The 9,860-nt window shown below is 47.3% G+C and overlaps 1 protein-coding gene across 3 annotated transcripts; it reads left to right on the plus strand.

Annotated features, from left to right (window-relative positions):
- Positions 1–575: 575 nt before the first annotated feature.
- Positions 576–9,359, plus strand: LAX1 (lymphocyte transmembrane adaptor 1). Of its 3 annotated transcripts, XM_061381893.1 has the most exons (6): positions 577–1,418; positions 1,752–1,950; positions 4,476–4,585; positions 5,223–5,333; positions 5,995–6,080; positions 7,915–9,359. In XM_061381893.1, exons 2-6 carry the CDS (start codon positions 1,862–1,864, stop codon positions 8,680–8,682), a joined length of 1,164 nt encoding a protein of 387 aa, XP_061237877.1. In that variant the 5' UTR covers positions 577–1,418; positions 1,752–1,861; the 3' UTR covers positions 8,683–9,359. The 3 variants fall into 3 exon arrangements, with proteins under 3 accessions (XP_061237878.1, XP_061237877.1, XP_061237879.1); XM_061381894.1 differs by lacking the exon at positions 4,476–4,585 and having other exon boundaries at positions 576–1,950; positions 7,915–8,775; XM_061381895.1 differs by lacking the exons at positions 577–1,418; positions 1,752–1,950; positions 4,476–4,585 and adding an exon at positions 4,592–5,118 and having other exon boundaries at positions 7,915–8,775.
- Positions 9,360–9,860: the final 501 nt, after the last annotated feature.

The raw sequence follows: 9,860 nt of genomic DNA on the forward strand, positions 1-9,860 counted from the left end.
GGCATATTGAGTATAGCACTTTCATAGCATCATCTTTTAGGATGTGAAATAGCTCAACTGGAATTCCATCACCTCCACTAGTTTGTTCATAGTGAGGACTTCACATTCCAGGATGTCTGGCTCTAGGTGAGTGATCACACCATCATGATTATCTGGGTCATGAAGATCTTGTTTGTACAGTTCTTCTGTGCATTCTTGCCACCTCTTCTTAATATCTTCTGCTTCTGTTTGGTCCCTACCATTTCTGTCCTTTATCGAGCCCATCTTTGCATGAAATGTTCCCTTGGTATCTCTGATTTTCTTGAAGAGATCTCTAGTCTTTCCCATTCTGTTGTTTTCCTCTATTTCTTTGCACTGATAAAGTGGTTAAAGGCAACACCAGAGCAATTAGGTTTAAAACACATATCCTGTCACCAGGAGTGAATAGTTTTCTTCTACTATCACGACGAATTACCTCAGATATCTGTTTTGTGTTTTGAGTGGTTGGTTTAATTGGTTTACTGTGGGGAGGGAAGGGGCACAGCCAGGGCCGGGAAACCCAGAGCTCAGTCTGAGGCCTGAGGCTGTTTCCCTCAAACATGGGGGCAGGAGAAAATAAGAGAGGATGGAAGACTCGGCTGACTCAAACCACCTGTGTAGATGATAAGATCACATAAGATAAGACCTTGAGATGGTCGCAGGCAGGGGGACGTTCTTGAAAAAATTTTTTAAAGTAGCTGTCGGGGTTCTGAGGTTTGGTTCTGTCTGCTTTCCCACCTGCCATCTTCCAGATTCCCCATTCCCACACCATCTGCTCTTGGCACCAGGTCTGGGAAGCCCTCTCGCTTCAATCCCAGCACAAGTGCTGCAGCAACGGATCACTCTTCACCCGTGAATCAGCCACAGGCACCAGAAATCTGTATTGTTTCTAAAAAGCACCTTCCAGTGCTCCTCAGACCTGCTGAAAGAAACACGGTCAATCTGGAGGCTGATAAAACTCTCGGTATCACAGAAACCCAGGTCGAGCAATCACAAATACCCTATCACCTTGACCCCTCTTGAATCATGCTCCCCGCAGACCACAGTGCATCAGCCAGCCCAGGGAACAGGGTGCAGGCGCCCTTGCTTCTATCATATTGAGAGCTGAGCAGCATTTCCTGGGCCCCAGGCTTCATTAGCACGTTGGTGGTATTGCTTCCTGTAGCTGACTATCTGTTTCCATTCTGGCACAGTGTTTGCTCTCTTCTCTCTGCTTTGGGGGTTGGGGGAAGATGAACTTCTCAAGGAGCCTGTCTCTGCCCTCTTGGCCGTCTCCCTCTCGGCGCCCCGCACGTCCCCGTCATAAGGCAGAGCGTCTGGCGTCCCCCTGAGCTGAGCTGGGGAGCTCCGCACCCAGAAGAGCTCTTCCCTCCTGCAGTCGGCATCGCAGCCACATCCAGGTAGAGCCAAACTTGTTGTTTTGTATTTTGGGTCAAGTCAGCCTGACATTTCAGGGACAGACGCAAGGTAGAGTTGGTTGCGGGAGAGAAAGTTCTAGAAAGAAAGACTGGAAGCTTTAGAAAGGAAGAAGTAAAAACCAACAGACTTTTTGTGATGGATTTTGATAAATAAAGATTTAAGATGAAAATTTGAGAGTCAAAAGTTGTATGTTAGGGAATGTTCAGAAAATGGAGACCAGGAGGATTTCTGTCATTCTTACTTACTAAAAAAGAATGCTTATACTAGATGGGATTATATGTAAAACACAAACCAATTCTGCCTTTTCTCTTGAGAGTCAGAAGTTTAAGAAGAGATAGGAAAAGTGTCAGGCTGGCTGGCAAGCTGATGACAATTAAGAGAACACCTAGGAGGAGAAGCTGAAGCCAGAGAGGGTCGCAGAATAATGGATGTCACTACGTCAGCATGGTCAGAGACCACAAGGAGGATCTCAGAGCCCAGCACTCTGCAGGGAACCCTCGGCAGCCTGGACAAGTGAGTGCTGGGGGCGGTGAGTGCTCCCCTCCCCTGATTTAGAAAGGGGGTCCTGGTCTATCCTGGGAGGCTTCTACCCCAGCAGCCTTGCCATCCCTCACCAGGCTCTCGTCTCCTAAGACCACTAAACTCTTGGCTCAGAGAGGTTTGCTCAGAACTGCCGGGAGGAAAGGAATAGGTATTGCGAGGAGAAAGGAGTTGTTGGGAAGAGAGGAAATATGATAACACACCACTTCCTTAGAGCTGGCTTCCTGGCATGGCTGGGTTTCTCATGCTCAGAGGCCCTCATGGCAGCGCTTGAGCTTTCCTTTTTCAAGTCCCACCGATCACTCCTCAAAGAAACAGAAACAAAAACTAGTTTCTACTCTGATGGAAACAGACGGCCCACTTCTTACGCAGATGTGCTTTCAGGCCCTAAACACTTGCCATGAATAAAAACGGAATCAAAGATATGATAAAGATACATCCTTAGATCATAAAACCTCACAGAATTAATCATAGATGTAAATCTTACAGTCAAAACCTTCAATATTATATTAACAAAAAGTCCATCAATAGTTGAAACTTTGACGCTGAGAGGTGTTGGTTTCAGTGCAATGATAAAAGCACAGCTCAACAGCAATAAATTTAAAATCACTGTAGTTTGGGGAGGTAAATGTCATGACCATGACAAACAAATACGTGTCCCCTGCAGGTGGACAAGGTCATTGACGGGGAATGAATTCATAAAGTGTCAGAATCCTGCAGCACTCCTCCAATACTATTTCTATATCCATTCATTTGATAATTTATTCATTCATTAATTTAACAAATATCCATCAGGTTCCTACTGAGTGCCAGGCACTGCTGCAGGCACAAGGTGAACAGGACAGACAAAGACGACCTCCTGGAGGTTACAGCTAAGTGGGAGGGTCAGATACAAATAGATGAACAAAAGCATGCCTAGCATAACATCAGTCAGTCGTAAGTGCTATGAAGAAAAACCAGGGCAGAGTAAGGGGACTGGAGTACCAAGGAGGGCGTGACCAGGGAGGACCTATCTGAGGAGGTGACATTTCAGAAGAGACCTAAGTTAAATGAGGGGACTGAACTGCGGGAGAGGGAGCAGCGGGACTGAGACAAGACTGTGCTTTGCTGGAAACAGCATGGAGTCCTGGTCATCAAGGTCAGAGGAAAATAGCAGGAAAGGAGGTCAGAGGCAGGCAAAGGCAGAAGAGAAGAGGCCGTGACATTCTCGCCTGTTAGGGACTATGGATGCTATCCCAAGTGTGATGAGAAGTCATGGGGGGTTGCAAGCAGAGAGGGCACGTGATCTGATTTAACCGTTTAGAGGATCACTCTAACTCCTGTGTGAACACAGTATGCTGGGGCCAAGAGTGAAAGCAAGGAGATCATTAGAGAGGTTCTTGCAAAGGTGGAACTCACGGTGGCTCAGACTGAGGTAGTGGCAATGGAGGAGCAAGAGGTGATGCTTTGGGATAGATGTCCTGGTTGAGCAGATAAAAACTGCTGGTTAACTAGCAGTGGGGTGTGAAAAAGAAAACATTCAAGAATGGCTCCAAGATTTTTGACCAAGCCATTAGATGACGGGAAACATCAGAGGAACAGGTTTATGGGGGGTGGGGGGAGCACAGGAGTTCTGTTTTAAACATTTTTGTTTTGAGATGTCTATTGGGTTACCACATGGGAATGTCCAGTATGAAATTGGGTGAACAAGTCTAGAACTCATAAGGACAAAAACCTTCCCTGATGGATGACCTGGTTTCTAGTATTTGGAGGGGCAGGACTGCTAGTGATTCATTCTGTAACCTCAATTGGCTGCCTCCTTTAGCCAAAGCAGAGCAGTAGCCCTGGCCCTGCCCAGGAACTGCAAATAGCCCAGTACTTAACCAGTGCATTTGCACTGGTCACATTCCACAGCAGAGCAGAGTGTTGCTTGAAGACCAGCTCCACAAGTTGATGCTACAGGGATTATTAAAATGCAAGCAACCTGGACTCTTGTCCCAGAGCTGCTCCTTAATTGTAAGTGGATAATCTCTTCCAAGCAAGACAGAAAGCTGAGGGGCAGGGAACAGGGCAAGCAGGAGCAAATGGATTTGACAAGTCTGGAAGACAGTGTGAAGCCATAGAAAGAACAGTCTTTGGGCCCAAACAGACCTAGATTCACATTCCATCATGCTCCTTCCTACCTCTGTGATCTTCCCTATGTTACTCTACCTTACTGAGTCTAAATCTCAGATTCCTTGGTCACAAAGAGAGATGGATTGTTGTACAGATTAAATAAGTTTTAATGCAAACCACTGGCATCCAGTGAGCATTCAGAAGGGATAGCTCCCTTCTCCCACGTCCTCTTTCCCTCTCTCCATGAGGAGATAACCTGTTCTTCTACCGTGCAGCCATCCCACCTCAGTTTTCCTTCCCTCAGCTCCCATCCCAAACCCTCGAGTCCTGCCTCTTGGAGGAAGCATCTCCCCCCCACCCTCCCCGCCTCATGGCTGGATCGTGGCCCTTGGTTTTCCTCACAGGGCTGAAGACCACAGCAGCAGCATCTTTTCTGGGTTTGCGGCTCTCCTTGCCATCCTCCTGGTTGTTGCAGTTATCTGCGTCCTGTGGTGCTGCGGTAAACGGAAGAAGCGTGAGTCCCTTGTTTTCCAGAGTTGAGACACACTACGATCAACTGTCTAGTCTGGAATTTAAAGCCCAGTTCTCAGATGGCACAGTGGTAAAGAATCTGCCTGCCAATGCAGGAGGTGCAGGAGACGTAGATTCAAGCCCTGGGTTGGGAAGATCCCCTCGAGGAGGAAATGGCAACCCACCCCAGTACTCTTGTCTGGAAAAATCCCATGGACAGGGGCCTGGCAGGCAACAGTCCGTGGGGTCACATGGAGTCAGACATGACGGAGCACAGACACACACATTGCCCTCCAGAGATAAACCGTTGCACCGAGGAGTCCTCTGTTCTTACCTGTGTGTTAACACAGGTCATTGTCTCCATCAGGATCACAAGCTGTGGCTCTGAAAGCTCCGTGCTGAGTCGAACTTCATTCTGAAAGCCTTGCCCTGGTACCCTGTGCCCATTTCTGCTTCTTGCTTCTGTCTCCTGAGTCCCCTGTTCTTCTAGCTCAAAGGCATTGGTCAAGTCTGGAAACACATTTTTCATAATACATGGTGAGGGTGGGGAATATTTTCAGGCGCCGTCTCTTCCCCAAGGGTCCCCACATTCTGTGCAGCTAAGCCCAGCCATGACCTCTGTGTCTCTCATTGTCTTGTAGGGCAAGTTCCCTACCTCCGAGTTACCATCATGCCCTTGTTGACTCTGCCTCGACCCAGACAGCGAGCCAAAAATATTTATGACCTCTTGCCCCGAAGACAAGAAGAGCTGGGTAGGTTTTTCTTTCTCATCCATGGAATCCAGGCCTACAGAACTTCTGCCCCCAGAATATAGGTCTCACCTGCAAAAGCGGCTTTTTCTAAGCATGCTACCATCCTGCTCTTCAGGGAGCAGGCGAGAGGACGGGACAGACAGATGGCAAGGTTTACCTCCAGTGGGGCCTGGGGGCTTGAAGAGGGAGCAGGAAGTCATCAGGGTCAAGGATCTGGTTTGGGGTTTTCTCCAACTTCATTGAGAAATGACTGACATATGTCACTGTATGAGTTTATAGAGTACAGCATGATAATTTGATTACATAGACTACAGTTTTGGTTTTTCTTGATGTAGTTAGCTGGGTATGTCTAAAGTTGGGAAAGACACACAGGAGAACATGGCCTCCAGCCTCAAGTCAGGGAGGGCTCACCCGAGAAGACTCTGCCCAGCCAGCCTCCTCGATTCCTGTGTTAGTGTCCATTTGTCCTCAGCGAGCTGAGGAGTGTTCCTGGTCTCCCAGCTCATCATCCTTGAAGCCCTGACCCTCTCCCCACAGAACACTGGCCCCCAAATACCAGGTATCAGACAGGTCCACTTCACCCAGAATGTGAGGACTGAACAGGCTGAAGCACTTGGAGGACTGGCTGACTATGCTCAGAGTTTGCTCTCTGACCTTTCAGGAAGACATCCCTCAAGGAGCATCCGTATTGTCAGCACCGAAAGCCTCCTCTCCAGGAATTCTGACAGCCCTTCCTCTGAGCATGTGGTAAGAGTCAAGCGAAACGACAGTCCCTTTGGGAGAAATGACGTGTCTCTGGCAGAAGAGCTGAAGTGCAAGAGTCCTAGGTGTTGCTTCTTGTTTCACTATAAACGGCACCCCAGGCCCTATTAATAAATGGGAAGACTAGCCTCAGGTTCGCCCTACCACCCAAGGCAAAAAATTTAGAAAGAGAGGAGCAAGTGCTCGAGATTTTAAGAAAGGCACGAAGGCACAAGTATTCATGGACACTTGTTGGAACCGAAATGTATTGCTTTAACAAAGACATGATAATGCGTTTTTCCAAATAAGTGTTGTCTCCTGTACCGTAATTATCTTGGGAGGGTACATAAATTTTCCTACAGAGCTGTTGGTGCTCAAAGCACCCTTAAAGTTCTGCTTCGGGAATTACTTCCAAGCCTATGTCAAATTGTTTCAATCTTCCTCCATAGCAGTAATAGTCATAAGTCACTCAGCACTGTGACTGGTGTAAAAAGTGTTGAGCATGTTGGGGATACCTTTGCGTCTGGCTCTGAAGGCAGCTCCCAAGAAGGAGACGCACAGCAATGTGGGGCAGAGGGACTGTTCTGAAGATCAGGGCGCTCGTTTCTGTAGATAAGTCCTTATTAGCTTGTTTAAGAATTTGTTTCTTCGGTTTTACGGCATCCCTGGGTGAGTACGGCCATGGTGCCGCTGCTGCTGATTGGCTCGTTACCCCTTCTTTACCTGGAGCTGCTGATTGGCTCGTTACCCAGCCTTTCTTTACCCAGGGCTGCTGATTGGCTCGTTACCCAGCCTTTCTTTACCCAGGGCTGCTGATTGGCTCATTATCCAGCCTTTCCTTACCCAGGGGCTCAAGTTTGATGACCACGTGGCCGTCTCCAAGTTGCCACATTTGCTTCCTCCTCCTCTCACGTGTCCCATTCTTAGGCTCTGGTCCTGCTTCTAAGACTTCCTAGGGCAGCAGGTCCACGTGGTTATAAAAGGAAGAGTGGAGGCAATCCACTGCTTAAGCTAGTTCTCGGATTCAGCTGAGCCCTGAGGGGATTTTGTACCTCGAGTTTAGATCTCAAGCTGACTTAAACCTACAACCATGTTTGGATTGTACTCTGTGCTGTTTGAAGGACGTTTTGAACCAGTTGCCAACATTTAAAAACCTAAGAGATTTCACACTGAAGTCCAGATATTCAGCCTTTTTTGAAAATCAGACATTCTGGAAACATCAGACCAGCATTCCTAACTGACCATAGCTGATCTGTGTGTCAGCTGCGCCCATACTAATAACAGCAAGCGTTTCGTAGTGTCTCCTTTGTGCCAGGAGCTAAACAGTTTACAGGCAGTAATTCATTTTTTCTTCACAAAACCTCATGGTATTGATATTATTATGATTATCCCCATTTTATAAGTCAGGAAGCTGAGGCACAGTGAGATTAGGTAACTTGTGTAAACTCAGCACAGAGTGGTGAGGCTAGGACTTGCACCCTCAGTCTGAACTGAAGCCTCTACCTTTAGCCACTATCCTGGGCCTAGCAATATGTTCTGGGGTGGCAGGCTCTCTCCAGTTCATAATACTTCCCCCACTGAACCCCCACAGTGTGGCCAGAAACTAGTTACAATTTATTGTCACATTTACACTGCTGCTTTCCTTAAACCCAGCCCACTTCACTCATCCCAACCTGGCATCGGAAGCCTTGTGATTTGAGACCCTGATTGAGAGCGTCTCTCTGCAGTGAAGAGCTGAGTAGAGGAGCCGTTAGATACAGTAGTGCCGGGTGGGGAGAAGGGAGGGCTTGTCCTTATTCCTACCCCTACTCTGTCACTCACCATCTCTTTTTACTTACAGCCCTCCCGAGCAGGCGACGCCCTCCACATGCACAGAGCCCACACTCACGCCATGGGGTATGCAGTGGGCATCTATGACAATGCCATGCGGCCCCAGATGTGTGGAAACCTTGCTCCCTCGCCTCACTATGTCAATGTCAGAGCTTCAAGAGGTTCCCCGAGCACTTCTTCAGAGGACTCGAGAGACTATGTCAATATCCCCACAGCAAAGGAGATTGCTGAGACTTTGGCTTCTGCCAGTAACCCTCCCAGGAACCTCTTCATCCTCCCAAGTACCAAGGAGCTGGCACCGTCTGAAGAAATAGATGAGGGTTGTGGGAATGCCAGTGACTGCACCAGTTTGGGGTCTCCAGGAACTGAGAACAGTGATCCACTCAGTGATGGGGAAGGGTCTTCTCAGACCTCGAATGACTATGTCAACATGGCAGAGTTGGATCTTGGGACCCCCCAAGGGAAGCAGCTCCAGGGAATGTTTCAGTGCCGCAGGGATTATGAAAATGTACCACCAGGTCCCAGTAGCAACAAGCAGCAGGAGGAGGAAGTGACATCCTCAAACACAGACCATGTAGAGGGCAGGACAGATGGTCCAGAGACCCACACCCCACCTGCCGTGCAGTCAGGGAGCTTCCTGGCTTTAAAGGATCACGTGGCCTGTCAGTTGTCTGCCCACAGTGAGACCGGGCCGTGGGAAGATGCAGAAGAGACGTCAAGTGAGGACTCTCACGACTATGAGAATGTGTGCGCTGCCGAGGCAGGAGCCAGGGGCTGAGCAGTGGCCTGACCCACGGCTCTTTCCTGACAAACTAGGACCCAGCCACCCAGCCGGCAAGCCACATGAAGTGGCTGCTGATGCCAGATTCACCCTTGATGACCCTGTATTTCAGTGGTTTCATTTGGTTAGGCTAAGGAGATGAAATGAGTAAGGAGCTAAGAGGGTCTCAAAAACAGAGTTTTGAGAAAGCCAGAAAGGAATTCTTCTCAGCAAGATTCTGTTACCTCTCGTACCAACTTAAGAATGTTTGCTGAAACTACCTTACAGAATTGTTAGGAGGTTAAAAATGGAAGAGTCCTTTAGTGCGCAGTGGAAACACGATGTAGCCTAAAATCATTGGCTTTGCTAATACCAGCAGGCTGCAAAGCAAGAATACAGATTATTTGGTAATCCAGGCAGAGGCCAAAAGGAATGAAGAAATCAGAGTGGGGTGGGGAGGGAGAGTTTCCACTCTAGAATGAGTGTGGACCACCAAACGCTGGAGAAAATGCAGAATAATAATTCTCATCATTGCTAAGGGGATTGCAAGCCATAACCTTCCCTCTGGAAAATTGTTCATCAGTTTCTTATAAACATACACTTATTATATAACCCAGTCATTCCAGTATTAGGTATTTATCCAAGTGTAAAGTTTGTGTTCACAAGAGAAAAAAAAAACCTCATACATGACTGTTTATAGAGCTTTATTCATGACTGTGAAAACTTGGAAATAAGTCTTTCAACAGGTGAGTGGGTAAACAAGCTGTCCTATATTCACACAATGAATTTATCCACACTCAGCTGTAAAAATGAGTGAAGTATAAAGGTTCATGCAACAATGTGGACAAATATTAAACACATTTTGCTAAGTGAAAGAAGCTATATGTAAAAATCTACATATTGTATGGTTCTACTTATATGACATTTCTGAAAAAAGCAAAACTGTAGAGGCAGAAAACAGATCAATGGTTGAGAGGTTTGGGAAGAGGGAACAAAGGAGCTGTACAAGGAAATTTTTAGGATAATGTTTCTATAAGGTTATTGATACTTGACTGTATGCACTTGTCAAAACACACACAAAAAAGCCCGTACAGCACAAAGGATGACTTTATTATATGCAAATTTAAAAAATTCACCAGGCTGTTGGGAGGCCCACAATATAATGCAGGTTGTACAAATTTTGTAAAATTTTGTAA

Source organism: Bos javanicus, chromosome 16 (genome assembly GCF_032452875.1).
Source record: "Bos javanicus breed banteng chromosome 16, ARS-OSU_banteng_1.0, whole genome shotgun sequence".
Classification (NCBI taxonomy): domain Eukaryota; kingdom Metazoa; phylum Chordata; class Mammalia; order Artiodactyla; family Bovidae; genus Bos; species Bos javanicus.